Consider the following 20739-nt stretch of genomic DNA (forward strand, 5'->3'; position numbering starts at 1 on the left):
CATATATTGTGTTTAACATATACTTTAACATATTTAACATGTACAAAACTACCTCCCATCTCGGGGAGGAGGGGAAAAGTTAGAACAGAAGGTTTCCAATTGTCAATGCTGAAAAATTACCCATGCACATATCTTGTAAATAAAAAGCTATAATAATAAAAAAGGGGGGCAGCTAGGTGGCGCAGTGGATAGAGCACCAGCCCTGAATTCAGGAGGACCCGAGTTCAAACCTGGTCTCAGACACTTAACAATTACTAGCTGTGTGACCCTGGGCAAGTCACTTAACCCCAGCCTCAGGGGGAAAAAAAAAAACCAAAAAAAAAAAAAAACAAAGAAAGAAAAGAAGGGCTATTGAGGAGGATGCTTTTCACCCCAAGGTAGGAGGAGAATCATCATGGATGAGTGTGAGTGCTACAGTGAGGCCCCCCCACCATGAGGCAGAATCTCAGACTGTTGTTTCTTCCCTCCTCCTTTCCCAGGACACATCCTGCCCCACCTAGGGACTCTTCCACTAATACTTAGGGCCTAGAGAGCAGAGCGACAGGGATAGGAAGACAAGCAGTGGGGAGTCCATGATGGGAGGGCTCAGAGTGGAAGGATGCTGGCCCAGGGGAGGAAGGAATGAGATACTTGGGATCCTTCAGCCCAGAAAACTCAAGCTCTGAAGGGAAAACTGAAGGACGAATCTGCTTTCAGGTTAATACTGAGTAACCCCCTGCCCCCCCCCCCACTAAGTTCCAACATCCATCCTGTCTCTCCTCCTCCAGAAAATAGACCAAAGTGGGAAACAGACACATTAAAATAGGTCCCTGTTTAAGGGCTGAGGCTACAATAGATCAGTCAGTCAGTCAACAGACATTTATTAGGCACTTACTACAAGTCAAGCATTCAAGGGGCTAGGGACACATTCTACCATGTTTATTGAAAATACTGAGCCAGGGCCTGGTCAGGCTGGTGGTCACAGGGTGGCCCCAGAGGGCTCGGGGGGAGCTGGGGGCAGCTCCTTCTCTTCCACTTTCAGCTCCCCCTGGGAGCAGGGGGGCTCCCCAGCTGGTGAGAGTTCCGCAGAGGGCTCTGAGCTCCCCCGATACCAAAGGCTGAAGCTAGGGGAGAGCCAAGAGCATGTGTCATGAGCAAGGTCACATCTCAGAAGATATCCGGACCAAGCCCCCCCCACAGGGAAGGCGACAGCCCAAAACTGAGCCTCACTCAAGGTCACACCAAGGAAGGAAATGTACCAAGAGTGCTGGGGCAGGGAAGGCAAGCGGGCGAGAAGAGAGAAATAATGGAGCGTTTGGGAGAAATTAGACTGAAATTGGAAAACTTTGGGGTGAACAGGGTGGGGAGGAAAGCCCTAATTGTCCCTCCTTGATTTTTAGCCGGGTGACCTCATCCCCCCAACCCCAACGTACAAACTCCTGATTCTGGATTCAGGGGGTGCAGGCGGGCTTGCCCCATCCACACCAGAGGGGGGTAGCCATGAGGTTTCTTCATCTTCATCATCATCATCATCTTCACTGAGGCAGAAGAGAAAAACTGGATGAGGGTCAGATGATATTCTTCCCCCAATCCCTCACCTGTGTAAACATCCTTGACCTGCGTATTTATGAGGGCCCAGTGCTCATCCCTGTAACACACACACACACACACACACACACACACACACACACACACACACGAATGGCACAAATATCATGAGGCTCAATTGTAAATCTGTAAAATGGGTACTTGTACAGCTTGTACTGCCAGTGGTGCTGGAGAAGGCACTTTGAAAACCAAACCACCCAGTATTATCAAGTGAACTATTTATCGGTTAAGTTGTTCCTCCAGGGAAGGAAGATCTACGTTCTCCAACCTTCCTCCCCCATCCCTGGAACAGCCCCCAGGATCTGGTGGAAACTGAATCAGGCAGGAGGAACTGGCTTAGAACTCCAACTCATATTTGTCATGTGACCGTGTGACTTTTCTGGATGGCAGAATCAGGAAGAACGGAGTTCAAATCCTGCCTTAGACATTGACTAACTCTGTGACCCTGAGCATTTCAGCCTCAGTTTCCTCATCTGTAAAATGGAGAGAATAGCAGCCCGCTCGTAGAGTTCTTGGGAGGATGCAATGAGATCATTGTCAAGGTCTTTGCAAATCTGAAGGCACCAAAGAAGTGCTGACCATCACCATCATCCTTATTAAAATCTCTCTCAACTTCAGCTTCCTCATCTGTAGAATGGGTATCTGATTGTTCCTTTCTCCACAGATTTGAGCATCACATGAGACAGAAAATGCTTTGTGAACCTTAATTCACAAACTGCCTAGAGGCATCATTTTATACTCGTATGTGTGTGTATAATATTATTACATATTACATGTACATTATTATTTTTTCCTGAGGCTGGGGTTAAGTGCCTTCCCAGGGTCACACAGCCAGGAAGTGTTAAGTGTCTGAGACCAGATGTGAACTCGGGTCCTCCTGAATTCAGGGCTGGTGCTCTATCCACTGCGCCCCCTAGCTGCCCCCTTATGTATATTATTATTATTGTTAAGACACCTAACAGGAGCTTCCATCTCCTTCTCTATAAACCAGGGCTAATGACGCCACTTGCACCTCCGGGAGAGCCCTCGGACCAGGTGAAAATACTAATAAAATGTAAATGAATGCACGACTGGGGACCTCCCCTCCGAAAAAAGGAAGTGGCAAAGCAGAGCTGAAGGGGAGGGGACCCCGCCTAGCCTTTAGTCTGGCAGGCCCCGAGAATGCAGAGGGCTCCGAGGCCGGCGGCGGGGGCCCGAGGCGCAGCTCTCTCCCAGCCCGAGCCCCCCCTGCTCAGGAGGGAGGCAGCCAGGCGGCCGGAGCTGCGCGAGCACCCTCAGCAGGGGGGGCGGGGCCGGCCGGGGGCGGGGCCGCCTCACCTGCTCCCGGGCTCACCCTCCGTGCCCAGCATCTTGGCCTTGATCTTCCTCCTCTGCTTCTTCACGGTGGACTTCATGGCGCTGAGCAGGAGCCCAGGGACCCGGCGGTCCGTCAGCAGCTCCCTGGAAGGGAGAGAGCAGGGCCCTCAGTCTGCAGCTGGCTCCCCTCTGGTGAAGGAGGCTGGGAGAAGCTGCCCCGAGCTCCGGGATCCCGGGGCCAGCTCTGCCGCCCAGTGAGGGCAAAGGAAGCCTGTGAGTGCCCCCTGCCGTGGCTTTTGGTCGGTCCTCGGTAATGCGAGGGAGCCCTAGCTGGGAAAGAGAATCGCCAAGTTGTAGCACAGGCAAATTGGGGAATCTGGCTGCCTTCTAAAATGACCTTGAAGGCCCCTCCAGCTGGAAACCCATGATCCTGGCCATCCTTCCCTTGGAAGGACTGCTGAAACGCACCTGCTTTCTCCAGCCAATCTGTCCCTCTGCGATTTGTGTCTCGTTTTTTGCTCCTTGGACAAGGTCTTCTCCATTTCTGGGTTGTAGGTTTCTAGTCCCCATCTCTCGATCCGCCTCCCCTCATGCTCCCCCGCCCGCACCTTGACCATCCCCAGTGCCTTGCCCCTCAGTAATGGCTATTTGGATGGATGAGTAAAGGCAGAAAGGAAGGAATCCTGTTTTTGTTTTCCTGGGGGAGTTCCAGAGGGAGGAAGATAGCCTGCCTGGGTCCCCAACCTGCTTGTGGCAATCATTGGGCAGAGATCCCAAGCTGACTCCAGAAAGAAGGACTCCACCATTGGCTCAGCCCATAGCCTTTTATTAGGGCAGAAGTATGCCCACTTGGCCCAGTCCTGCTGCCAAGTCCCTTTCCCAGCCTCCCCTCCTAGGTCCCCCCCTCCATTCCCCCTCGGAGACCTCAGGAATTCGAGGTGCCAGAGCCAGGTTTGACATTCTCATACTGGGGCTCCTCCTCGACAACTTTTTCAGCCTCCTCCACCTCGGAAAGCTCATCCCCTGCAGCTGCTTCCACGGTGCCACCCGGGCTCTTGGCGCCATCATCCCCCAGCCCGCCGGTGGTCTCCTGGCTGCCTTCACTGGGCGCTGGCGTTTCACAGAGCTCCAGGCACCGAGGTGAGTCGGGGCTGGGGGCGGGGGAAGGGATCAAGGTGCCCTTATCCCGGCTCAGGGCCCGGCGAGGAGGCTTAGAAATGCCGCCCTTGGTCTTGGCCTCCGCCCGGCCCTTCTGGAAGCTGCCAAAGCGTCGCAGGACTGCCCGCACGGGCCCCTCGGCTCCCTTGGGAGTCCCTGCTAACATGTAGATGGTGGTCACAGGGCCTGGGCTACCCCTGTTACCGCTCTCGATGGCCTCTACCCTCTGGGCCACAGTCCTGCCCCCAAGAGGAAGCCTCCGGTGGTCGGCAGACACATCCCCCTGAGCAGCAGCAGTGTTGGGAGGCTCTTGGGAACCAGACTGCGGGTCCTCTGGCTCTGGAGCACCCGGAGGCCCCTGAGCTTCCTGCCCCTCAGCTTGGGCCTGGGCTGGCCGGGATAGCCGCTTGGGCTTCCTCAAGGGGCTGGCCAGCTCCCCAGAGTCCTGGGAGTTTTGGGGCCCAAACTTGGTTCCTTCAGCAAAGGAGACGGATGGCCGCTTGGCTCGGGCCAGGCTGGAAGTTCGTGGGATGGCAAAAGGCGTGGAAGGCTCATCTGGTGCAGAGAAAGCTTTCCCTGCCTCGTGGGCCTCTCGCAGTTCCTCGTCTGTTAAAGGATGATGGCTAAGGGAGGAAGGAAAGGAGACCCGGACCCCAACCCCCTCTACCCCCAACAGCCGCTTTTCCCTGCTTCTCCTACCCTCAGTTTCTTTCCTTATTATGTCCCAACCTCAAGCTTAACAAAGGCTCCCGAGAAGGGGAGGAGAAGAAACTAAGGGTGAAGGGGGTGGAGGGAGGGTAGGCTGAGCCTGGGACTAGGTGGGCAGGGGGTCTTGGGAGGGCCGTACCTTGTTGGGGAGGCACGCAGTAAGCCGGCCCCTCATCCTCTTCCCCAGAGTCGGGGTCAGAGGAGAAAGAGTCATCGGAGGCCCAGCCAGCAGACGGGGGCTCAATGAAGCTGTGATTGAAGGGGATCTCCGCGTCATGGTGGGACACTGTGGGGAGAGCCAGATGAGCAGACCAGCAGGGAGCACCTTCCCCACCCAGGCTCCCCCCTCCGGGCCCTCCTACCTGTGACCCTGGGCAGCTTGTGGTTGCTGAGAGAGCCACAGGGCAGTGCCGAGCCCAGGCTGCTCAGGGCCCCTCTGACCTGCAGCTTGACTCGGGACACGGCAGCCCCATCCCTGGCCGGCCTGAGGACAGAGAGAGGAAGGTCAGATGGAGAAAGCCCGGCTGGGAGCAATCCTGGAAAACAACTTTCCCTCCCTCCAATAACACGCAGAGTCTATTGGGGAAAGCTCTTATCCTTTCCCTCCCATGCTCAAAAACACTCAATGGCTTCCCATTCCTTCTAGGAGAAAGCTCCAACTTCATAGATTGCCATTCAAAGCTTTCCCAGCCTTCCTTCCAGTGGCTCCCCTGGAGGAAGCCTGGACAACTCTGAACCTTTGCGCTGTCCCTGCCACCCAGAGCGCCGCCTCCTGCCAGGCAAGGGCCCCTTCCGGGATCAGAAGCGCTCTGTCTGTCTGGATTCCCAGGGCACTTTGCTGACACCTTGTCCTACTCAGGCATCCAGGGCAGGGAAGGGATTTTCCTTCCCTCCAGTCATTCTCTGGCTCTTCTTCTATTACGTTTAAAGCCTCTGCAAGCGGCCTGGCTTCCTATGTCCTTGTGTCTCCTTCAGGGCCTACTTCTGGTCTGAACGCATGAATCCCAGAAATGGGGCCAGGAGATCTGATCCAGCTCCAGCCAAAATTGGCTGCATCACCTTGGACAGATCATATGCCCTTTATTTGTAAAATAGAGCAAATGATTCCTGCCTCCCTCACAGGGTTTGGGGGAGCTTAAAACGGCTCAAGCAGATCAAGTCCTGCTTGAGAAAGGAAAAACCTCAATCTCCAAGTTCCCTGGCAGCCAAATGTGCTCCCTCAGCCTTGGGCCCTCCCTCCTCCCACAGTATCACCTAGGGAGATATCTAGACTTGTGCAAAATGATTCCGTGAATGAGCTCCTGTCATTGGCTTTTACTCTACCAATTCTTCCTTGGAAATCCCTATCCTTTGCTAACACTTATTTGGTTATATGACAATGTTTTCTGTCTCCATTTGTAAAATGGAGATAGTCTTACTGATAGTCCTTGCTTATCTGACTGGCCAATTGGGAGGGAAGTGCTCCATCCAAGTTAAAATGCTACATGGACTGTGATACCTAGCTTTAAAGCCAGTGGAGAGGATTTCTAATCTTTCTCTTCTCTGGGAGAGTCAGGGACTGTCCCAGAGCGCCGCACCCCAGTGCACCCGATTGAGTTCCCCCCACACTGGTACTGAGGGCTTGCAAATCCGGGGGCTTGGCTTTGGGAAGAGAAAGGGAGCCCTCCAGCAAGCCCCTGGAGACTCTGGCCCACAAGGGCTCCATCTTCCCCTTCCCAGGGAGCTGGGAGTTCCTTAAGTAAAGGAAGGCAGGTAGTCTTAGAGAGACATGGGGTCATAAGGGTGTCCCTTGCCCTTCCAGGGCCTTTGGGTGAGATCTGGGACTTTCTCTCCCGGCCCCTCATGCTCTTCCCCAGAGTTGGGGAATTGTCCGGCTCCTAACAGGGCTCTTCCTTCACTCTGTACTGCCCGGCTTCTGTTCTCCTCTTTATACTCTTCTCTCCTCCTTTCCTTTCCCAGTGTCCTGATCCTAACCAGCATCTCCCCTCCTGCACCCCTCCCCCGCCCAGGTGCACCATGAGCCCTGACTGTGATCAACCCCCAGGGGAAGAGACCTGTCCTTGGGGTCGGGCTGAGCCGCCCAGCAGCAGCAGGAGACGCAGGCCACGATGGCCAGTAGCAGCAGCAGCAGCGGGACCAGGATGCCGGCCAGGAGGGCGCCCTGGCCAGGGAACCCTTTGGGGAAGAAGACACCGTTGGGGGGGGGGAATTTGTGAGGTCTCTAACCCCTCTAATCTGGCCTCAGCTAACTCCTGCCCTCTGATTTCCCTCTGGGTCTCTAGTCACACCTGTCCCCCTACTCTCCCAGAGAGCAAGGGGACTCCAAGAGTCCTGCCCTCCCCTTTATCCCTTATCTCCCAATTAAAGAGCTAGAATTTCATAAATAAAGGGAATCCTGTCCTCGGGGCAAATTGCCTCCTTAGGACGCTTTAAGAAAAAGAATTCAGTTGGGAGGGAGCTGTTTACTTATCTCATTTGAGCCTCACCACTACCCCTGGGAGCAAGGTGCTTTTATTCCCATTTTACAGAAGAGAGGAGTCTCCTTTTACCACTAATTATTCTGGCTAATTCTCTGCTGTAGAAAATCTTGTAAATGCCCTTAAATTCCAGCACCCTAGAGCAAAGCCCCAGTTGCCCCACTCTAGTTATTGATAAGTCTGGGCTCAAAGCCTTGAAAACTCTGAATATAAGAGTATTCACTTTTCAAGTTTCATTTGCATCACTTTCCTAAGTCTAGACACTAAGGACAACAAATCCAGGCCTGTTTTATTGTAGCCTTTGCTTATTTCTGAGATGTAAATGCTTAACTTGAAAATTTAACAAATGGCTCTCGAGAGCCAGGGTGAGCTAGTTCCAGCATGCTCTAGTCTAACATATGTCCCTATTTGCTGTATTAGGAATATAGAAGTCATAGGATTGTTCTAAAGATAATTCTGACATCACAGACCCCCCTGAAAGGGTCTTGGAGATCCCCAGGACCCCAGACCACACTTTGAGAACCAGGCTGTCTCCATCCCACAGTTTACTCTTCAATTAGAGACTGTTTCTACTGATACTTTCATTGCTCTGTGGGTTTGTCTTAACTCCTCGAAGAGACCGTAAGATCATGTGGGCCGGGGTCAGCAGTTCTTACAGCATTTGACTAGGGAAGGGCAGTATCGCCTAATGGGTAGGGTACAGCATTTAAAGATTCTGAATCCTGCTTTAGATACTTCACTTGGTGTGTGTCCACTAAACTTTTCTGAGACTCAGTTCCCTCATCTGCAAAATGGGGTTGATAGTAATCACCTTCTAGGATCCAGTGAGGATCCTGTGAAATCATATCCATAAAAGGTTTTTGTCAGCTTCAAAGGGTGATAGAAATTGCCCCCTTCCCTGGTCACCGGCTAGCACCAGATTGGGACGTGTAAGAGCTAGAAGGAGTCCAAGAGATCATCTAGCCCGATCCACACCTTCTGCTTTACATAGGAGGAAACTGAGGCCTAAAAAAGGCATTAACTCCCCTAGGGTCATCCAGGGAGGACCTGGACATAATATAATTATGTTGCCCTTAGAGTTTAGCACAATATAAGAGCTTGGCCCACACGGCTACAGAAAGGGTCCCAGCTTTGGAGTTATGGGACCTCGATTCAGTTTCCCCCTCAGGTCCGTCAGGCACATCATGCCTCCTTCCCTGGGCTAGTTGGCTCTGGGGTTCCCCCAGCTCCGAGAAGTAACGGAATTACTGCTTCCCTAGACCAGGGAAGTGGGTCTGACATCACCTGTGTGTTTATGAAGCGCTTCTCAGAAGCGGCTAAGGTGTCACAGGGAGAATTTTGGACTTACAGAAAGACCTGAGTTCAAATCCTATATTAGACTTTTATTAGTTGTGTGACCCTGGGTGAATCTCACCTCTCTTTTTGCCTCAGTTTCTCCATCTGCAAAATGGGGATAATAGCACCTCCTCCCCAGGGTTGTGAAAATCCCAGAGTCCTACATAAATGCTAGCTACTGTTATTCCTTGAGAAGGAGGCTGACTGCTCTTTTCTCCCTTCTGCTGTGCCAGTCTTACCAAGTTCACAGGTCCCAGAAGCAGGGTGGCAGGGCCCCTCTGGGCACAGGCAGGGGGAAGAACAGTTGACTCCGTAGAAGCCGAGGGGGCAGGAGGCATTGCAGCTGTAGAGGAAGAGGAGGAAGGAGTTTTCAGACAGGCATCTAGAGAGAGCATCTCTGGGCCCGGCTCCCCTGTCCTGCCCATCTCACCTGGGCCCCCCAGTAGCCCAACCTGCAGATACACTCTCCAGTCACAGCATCGCAGTTGCCCTCGACACAGGGTGGGCACAGTGACCCACAGGCCTCCCCAAAGGTGCCAGGAGCACAGGGCTCTTCACACCTGGGGAGAGATGGGACCCCGAGGTCAGAAAGGGTGCTCAAAGGCCTTCAGCTTCCACCCTTTTGCAGATGAGGAAACTGAGGCAGAGACAGAAGTAAAATTACTTGCCAAGGGTTACATCACTATTAACTAAGACAGGACTTGAATTCAGGCTTTCCTAACTCCAAGGGTAGCATTCCAGCTACTCAACCAAAGACCCCCCCACAATGTACCCCACTTCTCTGGGTCTGCCTAGGTCCTCAGGCGAGTAGATCTTCTCCATTACAGGGAAGTGGGGGACAGTGGAAATGAAGGGGGGACTACCCCTCAGGAGGAAGTTGTCAGAGGACCCATATTTGGTCCGGTCCTGCTCAGTCTTAGGGGCATCTATAAGGGCATCTCTTACCTGGGCCCCATCAGGCCTGGGTCACAGTGTTGGCAGTGCCCACTCTCTGGCTGGCAAGCCTCACCTTGCCGACACTGGGGGCAGAGCTGCCCACACTTCTCCCCGTGGGTGCCCGGTGGGCACGGCTGATCGCAGTGAGTTCCATTCCAGCCGGGCTCACAGGCCAGACAGGTCCCCGTATCAGGAGAGCAGGGCTGGTTGTGTCTGCAGTGGCCACAGCTGGGGGACAGAGGACAGGGAGAGGGAAGAGGGGAATTGTAGATGTAGATTTCCCAGCCTGCCCTGCTTCACAGGCCCCCGACAAGCCTGTCTGCTTCCACCCTGTCCTGGTCCTGCTCTCTCACCCCCTCCTGTCTGCCAGCCACTGGGGAATGCTCCATTAAATCAAAGTATATGAATGCTAAGGAAATAATATTTCTTGTGCCATAAGAAATGACAAAAGGGATGCTCTTCAGAGACGGAAACTGAGGTAAGAATGGGGAGAGCCCGGAGAAACATTTATACCCTAAGTACAATGAAAACCCGAAGATCTCGGACTGCCACAATGGCTGCCCAGTCAGCCAGGCCCCCATCTCCTGACCGATGGGAATCAAGGGAAAGACGAGACCAATAAAAGAATTCGTTTTGTTGGAGCGTGCATATGTTGCAAAAATTGTTTTGTTTTTGAGGAAGGAAAGAGAGAAACTAAATCTTGTCGACTGGAAAAATAAAAGATCTTGGAAAAAAGGATCCCGAGGATTGGTGAAACTGGAACGAGATTTTTTGGAAATTTTTGGATAAAAGAACAATTTGCTAATTAATCTCAAAAATGGAGAAAGAACCCCATCCGAATCTTGTCCTCATACGGGACCCAGCAAGAGATGAAACACAGAAAGCGAATAGAGTTGCTTCTATTGATGTTTACTGTTGTTCCTATTAAAATATTCCTTTTTCTTCTTTTTAAAGCGAGAGGAGCTCACTACCTGCCGGGATGTCCAGTCCCTTTTAGACAAACCATCGTTAAATCTCTTCCCAATGAAGCTTCTCTCTCTGTTCCCTGATCTCTCATCAATAAGAATTTCTTACATGTCCTATGGGCCAAACACTGTGCTAAGGGAATGAAATGCAAGGCGAAAGCACGCTCCCTGCCGTCAAGGAATGCTCTGTGCTTCTGCAACGTGCAAAGCACTTAGTGCAAAAATAATCTCGGGCAAATTGAGCTTGGGTGCTGAGGGAACAAGCGAGTCTGGTTACTGTGGCCAGTTCCCCCTTCTGTCCCTTCCTCTTCCCCCCCATCCCTCTGACCTCCTCCCCTCTCCTCTACCCTGGAGGCCTCCCTCCTCTGGCCCTCCCGGCCCTGGCTCCTCACCTGCTCTGGCACTGGACCCCATAGCGGCCCGGGGGGCAGGCCTGCTCGCAGAAGGGGCCCTGGTAGCCTGGGTGGCAGCTGCAGTGCCCGTTGGCGGGATTGCAGTGGCCATGCTGGCAGGTGCAGCGTTTCTGGCACTCGGGGCCCCACCAGCCCGTCCGGCAGAGGCAGCGGCCGGTGTTCTGCTCACAGGGGGAGTGGTGGCAAGAGCAGCGGAAGCTGCAGCGCCTGCCCCACCAGCCCGGCTCGCACTGGCAGGCCCCGGTCATCTGGTCGCAGCCCAGGGAGTAGGAGCTGCACTGGCAGGCCTTGCGGCACGTGGCCGTCCACCAGCCGGGCTCGCAGCGGCAGGCTCCCGTCAGGGGGTTGCAGTGCCCGTGGAGGCCGCACGGACACAGGAACTGGCAGTTGGTGCCCCAGTGGTCACTGTTGCAGGTACACTGGCCTGTGACGGCGTCGCACTGCCCATTGGGGTGGCAGGGGCAGTTCTCCCGGCAGTCGGAGCCCCAGTACTGGCCAGGGCAGCCTAAGACAGAGATGGGCTTGGGGTCGGGGGGAGCAGAGGGGTGGGAGGCGGTACCTACCCCCCAGGTGCCCAGAGAGTCATGTGATCACAGTATTTAGGAGGGGAAGGGACCCCTAAACTTTGACCCGGAGAGGTTACATTACTGAGGGAAGAGATCCAAGCTGCTTCAACCGGAGCTCCTTCTAGCGCCCAGCCCTAGCCCTCCTGTACCGCCAGCTCCCGTCCCTTTCCCGAAGCTTCCCGGAGCCCACCCTTCACCACCATCGCCTCTCCATTTCACAGAGGAGGGACCCGACCCAGGCAGCTGGATCTCCCTGCCCAGCCCCCAGAGCAGCCAAGGAGGAGCTGAGAACAGCGGGACGGCTTCTGGGCCGCTGCTGCCGGGACCAGCGCCCATCACAGCCACGATCCATCCATGGAGGATTTCCCTTCTCTTGGAAGGAGAGCTCGTATCTGCCCATCCCCCAGAGGAAAGGAGCGGGGGTGTCCGGTAACCGGCAGCCCAAGCTCAGCCCGACGCTGCGGGGTCCTGGGTCAGACCGGGGCTGCCATTTTTCTCTAGGCCTTCCCTCTGCAGTCTGATTCATGGCTGACACCTTGACCTCCATCCGTCCCTCCTATCACGCCTCCATCCCTGCCTCCCAATTCCTGGTGACTCAGATCTTAAGTACCCTCCCTGATCTGTGACCCCCCTGCTGGTGCTTCCTCCCCACCCTTTCTAGCTCCTGGTCGGGACCGAGCGGCCCCCGGGTCCGGAGGCCTTCCCCTCTCTGCCCCCCCCCCTGCCCCGCCACCCCAGTGACTCACGGGAGCTGCACTGGGCCCCGAAGAAGCCCGGTTTGCATCGGCAGAGCCCTGGTTTCACACACACCTCTTCTTCCCCGCACGCGTCGGGCCCCTCACAGATTGCTGCAAGACAGGCCTGGTCAGACAAACTGGACGGGGCGGGGAGGAGGGGAAGAACACCCCGGGCCCCTCACTTCCTACTTGTGTCAGGGGGACCTTGCTTTCCAACCTGATACCAGCCTCTAGCAAAATCTTGGGTGCCCAGGAGGGCCTTAATAAGCTTGTTGACTGACTAGTGTCCCGGTAAAGGAGTCAGACACCAGTAAAGGGCTTTCTATAACCTGGGAGGGGGTAAACTGAGGCCAGTAAGATGGGGGCTACAGCCAAGGAGATGGGAATTGGCAGGGGCGGGGAGGGGCAAGCTGGTCCTGAGGGGTAACAACTCTTCTCTCTCACTGCTCAGGAGGGTTCTTCTCCCAGTGTGGGCCGGCCCCGAGCCCGGGCCCCAGAAGGTCCTTGGATACTCACGGACTGAGCACTCGCGGCCCTCCTGCCTCCAGCCTGGGCAGCACACAGATCCAGCAGGGGAGCTAATGGGCAGAGGCAGGGATGGGGGGGAGGCAATGACCAAATCAGGGACTGGGAACGGCCGGCATGGCGGTTTTGTCTCTGTGGTCATGGGGGTCGGGGTACACAGAGCACGGGGCTCCGAGGAGCTGCCTTTCGGCCTAGTCATCCAGGAAACGCTGGCTGCACACATGGCGCCTCCAGTCATTTCCAGCCCCCCAATAATCAGTTTTGTTGTGGGTATTCACAGACAGGGCTGTCTTGAAGCAGATCCCCCAATCACCCACCCCTTCCAAAAACAACTGGAGGTCTCCTCCTCTGCTCACACGGTCAGTAAGCCATCCCCCTTCCCACCTTCCCCACTCAGCTCCCCAAGCTCCTCCCTTCTCCTGATCCCCGACATCATTGCCCCCTTTTTCCCATTCCCCTCCTCCTCCAGCTCGAAAGCTCCTTCCCCCACTGACCCCAACACAAATCTCACTCTCCTTCTCACACCCTCCCTCCCAGCCACCCCCGCACCAATAATCCTCCCCTCGAACCTTCCATCTTGGCAAACGTGCCTCCCCAGAGGGTCCAGCTCCAGCTCCCCCAAGACACCCCCAAGCCAGAGCAGGAGCAGCGGCCACGGCCCCATAGCGGCCAGTGCTGACTCCGGTCAGTCTAACTCTGCCCCCCCTTCTCACTCCCATCCCCCTCCTTATTTCCTCCCAAGGCTTTTCCTGAGGAAGCTGCCAACGGGGCCCTCCCTCCCCGGCGTGAGGGGTGGGAACAATGAAACAACCGGCCTTCCCTGGGGGTAGGAAAGTAACGGGCCAGGAGCCTCTGCTGGGAGTGGGGGCTCCCCTTGGGAGTCTGAGGCAGGGAGGCCTGACAGTAAATAGAAGAGGGAATCCGTTAAATCAAGCAGAGGAGTGAAGAAGACGGGAAAAGGAAATCCCCTTTTTTCATAAGCTCTTTGAGGGCAGAAATGGACTCGGTGTTTGGCCCATAGCAGGGCCAGGCCTAGTTGGACGGATTCCTTGGAGAGGTGGACGTCTATGGGGAGGAACATCACATACACTGTCCGACTATGGTGGATGTGCTGTCGTTAAACAGAGTCCTTGGTCTTATTTTTATTTTTGTTTACAAAGAATAGCTCTCTGGGTAGGGGGTAAGGGAGGGACACAGTTCAAAACCACGGGGATGGAAAACCAAGAGGTGCCAAAAATTAGAAAATTAAGTGAGAGCCCGTATGAGTTCAAATCTGGCCTCAGACACTTAACACTCCAAGCTGTGTGACCCTGGGCAAGTCACTTAACCCCAATTACCTCAGGGGAAAAATGAGTCTGGAAAGACTGATGCTGAGTGAAGTAAGCAGAACCAGAATATCGTGACCAGTAACAACAAATTATGTAATGATCAACTAGACGGACTTGGCTCTTCTCAACAATGAGGTGATTCAAGGCAATTCCAACGGAATTGGGATGGAAACCATCCAGAGAGAAGCCTGAGTGGAGATCCAAGCATATTTTCATTTTTGTTTTTTGTTTGCTTTTTCTTTCTTGTGGATTTTCCCCTTTTGGTTTGACTTTTCTTGCATAACATAAAGGGAAATGCATTTTTTTTTTTTTTTTTTTTTTTTTTTTTTTTGCTGAGGCAATTAGGGTTAAGTGACTTGCCCAGGGTCACACACCTAGGAATGTAAATGTGTTTAAAAGGATTGCACATATTTAACCTGTCAGATTGCTTGCTCAGGTAGAAAGGGAGAAAAATTTACCAAAATGAATGCTGACATATTTCTGTGTTTAACATATATGGGACTACTTGCCATTTAGGGCAGAAGGTAGGGGAAGGGGGGGGATTGGAACGCAAGGTTTTGCAAGGGCTAATGCTGAAGAATTGTCCATGCCCATGTTTTGAAAAATAAAAAGCTTTAATAAAGGGGAAAAAAGAAAATGAATGTTAAAAAACTCTATTTCCATGTATTTGGAAAAGTAAAATACTATTGGGGGAAAAAGTTCAGGAAAATTAAAAAAAATTTTTTTAATTAAATGAAGGTGTATGGGGGCTGATGTGAGAACTAAGGGAGAAGTGAGGCTGGGAGGGACAGAAAAGGAGGCCTGGGGCAGGAAGGGCAATGTTTGGAGAAAAGAAGGGGTAATGATTTTTCTTGTGTAGCAAGACAATTGTATAAATATGTACACATATATTGTGTTTAACATATACTTTAACATATTTAACATGTACAAAACTACCTCCCATCTCGGGGAGGAGGGGAAAAGTTAGAACAGAAGGTTTCCAATTGTCAATGCTGAAAAATTACCCATGCATATATCTTGTAAATAAAAAGCTATAATAATAAAAAAGGGGGGCAGCTAGGTGGCGCAGTGGATAGAGCACCAGCCCTGAATTCAGGAGGACCCGAGTTCAAACCTGGTCTCAGACACTTAACAATTACTAGCTGTGTGACCCTGGGCAAGTCACTTAACCCCAGCCTCAGGGGGGAAAAAAAAAAACAAAGAAAGAAAAGAAGGGCTATTGAGGAGGATGCTTTTCACCCCAAGGTAGGAGGAGAATCATCATGGATGAGTGTGAGTGCTACAGTGAGGCCCCCCCACCATGAGGCAGAATCTCAGACTGTTGTTTCTTCCCTCCTCCTTTCCCAGGACACATCCTGCCCCACCTAGGGACTCTTCCACTAATACTTAGGGCCTAGAGAGCAGAGCGACAGGGATAGGAAGACAAGCAGTGGGGAGTCCATGATGGGAGGGCTCAGAGTGGAAGGATGCTGGCCCAGGGGAGGAAGGAATGAGATACTTGGGATCCTTCAGCCCAGAAAACTCAAGCTCTGAAGGGAAAACTGAAGGACGAATCTGCTTTCAGGTTAATACTGAGTAACCCCCTGCCCCCCCCCCCCACTAAGTTCCAACATCCATCCTGTCTCTCCTCCTCCAGAAAATAGACCAAAGTGGGAAACAGACACATTAAAATAGGTCCCTGTTTAAGGGCTGAGGCTACAATAGATCAGTCAGTCAGTCAACAGACATTTATTAGGCACTTACTACAAGTCAAGCATTCAAGGGGCTAGGGACACATTCTACCATGTTTATTGAAAATACTGAGCCAGGGCCTGGTCAGGCTGGTGGTCACAGGGTGGCCCCAGAGGGCTCGGGGGGAGCTGGGGGCAGCTCCTTCTCTTCCACTTTCAGCTCCCCCTGGGAGCAGGGGGGCTCCCCAGCTGGTGAGAGTTCCGCAGAGGGCTCTGAGCTCCCCCGATACCAAAGGCTGAAGCTAGGGGAGAGCCAAGAGCATGTGTCATGAGCAAGGTCACATCTCAGAAGATATCCGGACCAAGCCCCCCCCACAGGGAAGGCGACAGCCCAAAACTGAGCCTCACTCAAGGTCACACCAAGGAAGGAAATGTACCAAGAGTGCTGGGGCAGGGAAGGCAAGCGGGCGAGAAGAGAGAAATAATGGAGCGTTTGGGAGAAATTAGACTGAAATTGGAAAACTTTGGGGTGAACAGGGTGGGGAGGAAAGCCCTAATTGTCCCTCCTTGATTTTTAGCCGGGTGACCTCATCCCCCCAACCCCAACGTACAAACTCCTGATTCTGGATTCAGGGGGTGCAGGCGGGCTTGCCCCATCCACACCAGAGGGGGGTAGCCATGAGGTTTCTTCATCTTCATCATCATCATCATCTTCACTGAGGCAGAAGAGAAAAACTGGATGAGGGTCAGATGATATTCTTCCCCCAATCCCTCACCTGTGTAAACATCCTTGACCTGCGTATTTATGAGGGCCCAGTGCTCATCCCTGTAACACACACACACACACACACACACACACACACAAATGGCACAAATCTCATGAGGCTCAATTGTAAATCTGTAAAATGGGTACTTGTACGGCTTGTACTGCCAGTGGTGCTGGAGAAGGCACTTTGAAAACCAAACCACCCAGTATTATCAAGTGAACTATTTATCGGTTAAGTTGTTCCTCCAGGGAAGGAAGATCTACGTTCTCCAACCTTCCTCCCCCATCCCTGGAACAGCCCCCAGGATCTGGTGGAAACTGAATCAGGCAGGAGGAACTGGCTTAGAACTCCAACTCATATTTGTCATGTGACCGTGTGACTTTTCTGGATGGCAGAATCAGGAAGAACGGAGTTCAAATCCTGCCTTAGACATTGACTAACTCTGTGACCCTGAGCATTTCAGCCTCAGTTTCCTCATCTGTAAAATGGAGAGAATAGCAGCCCGCTCGTAGAGTTCTTGGGAGGATGCAATGAGATCATTGTCAAGGTCTTTGCAAATCTGAAGGCACCAAAGAAGTGCTGACCATCACCATCATCCTTATTAAAATCTCTCTCAACTTCAGCTTCCTCATCTGTAGAATGGGTATCTGATTGTTCCTTTCTCCACAGATTTGAGCATCACATGAGACAGAAAATGCTTTGTGAACCTTAATTCACAAACTGCCTAGAGGCATCATTTTATACTCGTATGTGTGTGTATAATATTATTACATATTACATGTACATTATTATTTTTTCCTGAGGCTGGGGTTAAGTGACTTGCCCAGGGTCACACAGCCAGGAAGTGTTAAGTGTCTGAGAGCAGATTTGAACTCGGGTCCTCCTGAATTCAGGGCTGATGCTCCATCCACTGCGCCACCTAGCTGCCCCCTTATGTATATTATTATTATTGTTAAGACACCTAACAGGAGCTTCCATCTCCTTCTCTATAAACCAGGGCTAATGACGCCACTTGCACCTCCGGGAGAGCCCTCGGACCAGGTGAAAATACTAATAAAATGTAAATGAATGCACGACTCGGGGACCTCCCCTCCGAAAAAAGAAAGTGGCAAAGCAGAGCTGAAGGGGAGGGGACCCCGCCTAGCCTTTAGTCTGGCAGGCCCCGAGAATGCAGAGGGCTCCGAGGCCGGCGGCGGGGGCCGAGGCGTAGCTCTCTCCCAGCCCGAGCCCCCCCTGCTCAGGAGGGAGGCAGCCAGGCGGCCGGAGCTGCGCGAGCACCCTCACCAAGGGGCGGGGCCGGCCGGGGCGGGGCCGCCTCACCTGCTCCCGGGCTCACCCTCCGTGCCCAGCATCTTGGCCTTGATCTTCCTCCTCTGCTTCCTCACGGTGGACTTCATGGCGCTGAGCAGGAGCCCAGGGACCCGGCGGTCCGTCAGCAGCTCCCTGGAAGGGAGAGAGCAGGGCCCTCAGTCTGCAGCTGGCTCCCCTCTGGTGAAGGAGGCTGGGAGAAGCTGCCCCGAGCTCCGGGATCCCGGGGCCAGCTCTGCCGCCCAGTGAGGGCAAAGGAAGCCTGTGAGTGCCCCCTGCCGTGGCTTTTGGTCGGTCCTCGGTAATGCGAGGGAGCCCTAGCTGGGAAAGAGAATCGCCAAGTTGTAGCAGACAGGGGGGACACCGGGAACCTGGCTGAGGGCCCCACTCGGATCCAGGAGAAGACGGCAGGGGGTGGGGGTGGGAAGGGGTACTAGCAATCCGCTTCTCCGCGGGCACAAGGCTCTCTTCTAGGGGCTGGATGGGGGAGGAGCCGGGGGGAGGGGGTATCCCAGCCTGCCTGCCCCTCCCCCCTCCGCCCACCGATGGTAATAATTCAGCTCTTCCTGCAGCAAGAACACGTTGGCTTTCAGCTCGTTGCGCTCCTGCAGAATCTGGCTGACCTCCTCTCTGCTGAAGCCGTCGGGCTTCCCCGGAGCCCGGGGCTCAGCGTGGGGCAGCCGGGAACCCGCCTGTGGGGGACGGAGAAATGGGAGGGTCTCTGGGTCTCGTGTCATTGCCAGCGGCCTGACCTCCTGCCACCCCAGCGGGGGTGCCGGCGTGGGACCCAGCAAGCAGAGGGGGAATGTCGGGGCAGAGGGGGAATGCCGGGGGCAGAGGGGCAGTGCCGGGGGCAGAGGGGGAGTGCCCGGGGGGCAGAGGGGCAGTGCCGGGGGCAGAGGGGGAATGCCGGGGGTGCAGAGGGACAGTGCCGGGGGCAGAGGGGGAGTGCCCGGGGCAGAGAGGCAGTGCCGGGGGCAGAGGGGGAGTGCCCGGGGGCAGAGGGGCAGTGCCCGGGGGCAGAGGGGGAGTGCCGGGGGCAGAGGGGGAGTGCCCGGGGGCAGAGGGGGAGTGCCGGGGGGCAGAGGGGGAATGCCGGGGGCAGAGGGGCAGTGCCGGGGGCAGAGGGGGAGTGCCGGGGGCAGAGGGGGAGTGCCCGGGGGCAGAGGGGCAGTGCCGGGGGCAGAGGGGGAATGCCGGGGGTGCAGAGGGACAGTGCCGGGGGCAGAGGGGGAGTGCCCGGGGCAGAGAGGCAGTGCCGGGGGCAGAGGGGGAGTGCCGGGGGCAGAGGGGGAGTGCCCGGGGGCAGAGGGGGAGTGCCGGGGGCAGAGGGGGAGTGCCCGGGGGCAGAGGGGGAGTGCCGGGGGGCAGAGGGGGAGTGCCGGGGGCAGAGGGGGAGTGCCCGGGGGCAGAGGGGGAGTGCCGGGGGGCAGAGGGGGAGTGCCCGGGGGCAGAGGGGGAGTGCCGGGGGCAGAGGGGGAGTGCCCGGGGGCAGAGGGGGAGTGCCGGGGGGCAGAGGGGGAATGCCGGGGGGGGGGGGCAGAGGGGGAATGCCGGGGGGGGGCAGAGGGGGAGTGCCGGGGGGCAGAGGGGCAGTGCCGGGGGGCAGAGAGGCAGTGCCGGGGGCAGAGGGGGAGTGCCGGGGGCAGAGGCCCTCGAAGCTTCCGGCAGCACCGTCCCGGGCTCTCTGGGGAGATCGGAAGGGCCGGAGCCGGCTGGGCTGGAGAACAGAAGTGGGAACGGGGCGTGGAGCTCGGGGTGGCCGCCTCCCACCCCCGCGCGGCGGAGAAGTGACTGGGTTAGTGGGAACTGCTGGGGCCCCACTCGCCTCCGCGCACGCCTCGGGCGCCTCCGGGGCCCCGGGCTGGGCTGGCGCCCCCTCCGCCGCGGCTGCCCTCTGAAGCGCTGCCCGCAGCTGGACCTGCACGGCGGCCAGCTTGCATCGGAGCTCCCCGTTCACCCTCAGGAGTCTCTGCAGCTGCTCCTGCAACTGTGGGCGGGGATGCGCTAGGCCCGGGCCAGCCCCGGTTCCCGCCCCCTCCCTCGGCCGCGCCCCCGCCCCCTCCCTCGGCTCCCCCCCAGCCCCGATCTCACCGCCTCCGCCTCCTGCCCCCGCAGCTGCAGCTCCCGGCTCTGCGCGCGGAGCTGGTCCCGCTGCCGGTCGGTCACTTGCTTCAGCTGCCGCAGCAGGAGCCGCTCGTCTGGGGGACAAGGAGCTCGGGCTCAGGGCTCCCGGGGCTGCAGCGCGCTCCCCCTCCCGGCCGCCCCGGCTCCCGGCGGCCTCTCACCGGGCGGACCGTCCCGCAGCCGCTCGTTCTCGCCCCGCAGCTCTGGCGGGGGGCTCCTCGGGGCCCGGCCTCCCGTGCCCTCTCCCTCCTTTTCCCCCTCCTCGAGCTCGAGGGGCGCCCCCGCCGCCGCCCCCTCCAGCAGCTCCAGCGCCCGCACCACATGGGGCACCAGCCGAGCTACCGTCTCGGACCCGAAGCGGCTGGCGAGCCCCTGCAGCTCGGTGCCCAGCGCCCCGGCCAGCTGGTACACGAACTCCGGGCTGGGCCGGGCCGCCCCCGAAGGCTCCATGCGGCCCGGAGCCCGGCCTGGGACTGGGGCAGGAGGGCAATCCGCCCGGGCCCCCGGAAGCCGAAGACTCCGGAGTTGTGGGAGGAGCCACGGCCCCGCCTCCGGGCGACCGAGGTCAGCTCCCCCTTCCAGCGGAGGCCGCAGCAGCCAGGGCCAAGTGTCAGCCCGGGCTCCACCCCGCCCTGGGCTGGGGAGAGCCCGAGGGGAGGGCCCGGGGACTGGCGGCTAACGGAGGGGCGGGCCCAGTGCCGGAGCCCGGAACCGCGGTACATAAAGTGGGGTAAGAGATCCCTTCAGACCTCTCGCCCCCCAGGAGCAGAGCGGGGCTCGGGGGTGCCCTCATCACCCTGCCGAGGAGGGGCCAGTTGGGGTGAGGAGCCCGAAGC

General features: G+C 56.1%; 2 protein-coding genes across 4 annotated transcripts; both read right to left on the reverse strand.

Moving 5' to 3' along the window:
* Positions 1–843: 843 nt before the first annotated feature.
* Positions 844–20681, reverse strand: RILP (Rab interacting lysosomal protein). 3 transcript variants are annotated; one of them, XM_074263853.1, is made up of 7 exons: positions 20065–20681; positions 19871–19977; positions 19605–19766; positions 18320–18468; positions 2921–3027; positions 1413–1517; positions 844–1103 (listed from the first exon to the last, which is right to left on the reverse strand). In XM_074263853.1, exons 1-7 carry the CDS (start codon positions 20351–20353, stop codon positions 1018–1020), a joined length of 1005 nt encoding a protein of 334 aa, XP_074119954.1. In that variant the 5' UTR covers positions 20354–20681; the 3' UTR covers positions 844–1017. The 3 variants fall into 3 exon arrangements, with proteins under 3 accessions (XP_074119954.1, XP_074119953.1, XP_074119952.1); XM_074263852.1 differs by having other exon boundaries at positions 2905–3027; positions 20065–20673; XM_074263851.1 differs by lacking the exons at positions 844–1103; positions 1413–1517; positions 2921–3027 and adding exons at positions 15744–16003; positions 16313–16417; positions 17789–17911 and having other exon boundaries at positions 20065–20663.
* Positions 3689–13409, reverse strand: LOC141540158 (scavenger receptor class F member 1-like). Its single transcript, XM_074263849.1, has 11 exons — positions 13273–13409; positions 12695–12756; positions 12188–12289; positions 10855–11380; positions 9507–9725; positions 9014–9121; positions 8801–8904; positions 6804–6924; positions 5112–5233; positions 4889–5035; positions 3689–4647 (listed from the first exon to the last, which is right to left on the reverse strand). The coding sequence occupies exons 1-11, from the start codon at positions 13365–13367 to the stop codon at positions 3809–3811; spliced, it is 2445 nt and encodes an 814-aa protein (XP_074119950.1). The 5' UTR covers positions 13368–13409; the 3' UTR covers positions 3689–3808.
* Positions 20682–20739: the final 58 nt, after the last annotated feature.

The sequence above is a fragment of the Sminthopsis crassicaudata genome, chromosome 4 (genome assembly GCF_048593235.1).
Source record: "Sminthopsis crassicaudata isolate SCR6 chromosome 4, ASM4859323v1, whole genome shotgun sequence".
In the NCBI taxonomy this organism is placed as follows: Eukaryota; Metazoa; Chordata; class Mammalia; order Dasyuromorphia; family Dasyuridae; genus Sminthopsis; species Sminthopsis crassicaudata.

Coding starts and splice junctions, on each gene's coding strand:
- LOC141540158 (XM_074263849.1), bottom strand. CDS start 13,367: ATGGGGCCGTGGCCGCTGCTCCTGCTCTGGCTTGGGGGTGTCTTGGGG. Junction 11,381..12,187: donor CGGGGCCCAGTGCAGCTCCC/GTGAGTCACTGG, acceptor TCTCTGTCTTAG/GCTGCCCTGGCCAGTACTGG. Junction 9,122..9,506: donor CCAGGCCTGATGGGGCCCAG/GTAAGAGATGCC, acceptor ATCTCTCCCCAG/GTGTGAAGAGCCCTGTGCTC.
- RILP (XM_074263852.1), bottom strand. CDS start 20,353: ATGGAGCCTTCGGGGGCGGCCCGGCCCAGCCCGGAGTTCGTGTACCAG. Junction 19,978..20,064: donor GCTGCGGGACGGTCCGCCCG/GTGAGAGGCCGC, acceptor CTTGTCCCCCAG/ACGAGCGGCTCCTGCTGCGG. Junction 19,767..19,870: donor GGGGGCAGGAGGCGGAGGCG/GTGAGATCGGGG, acceptor CCCCGCCCACAG/TTGCAGGAGCAGCTGCAGAG.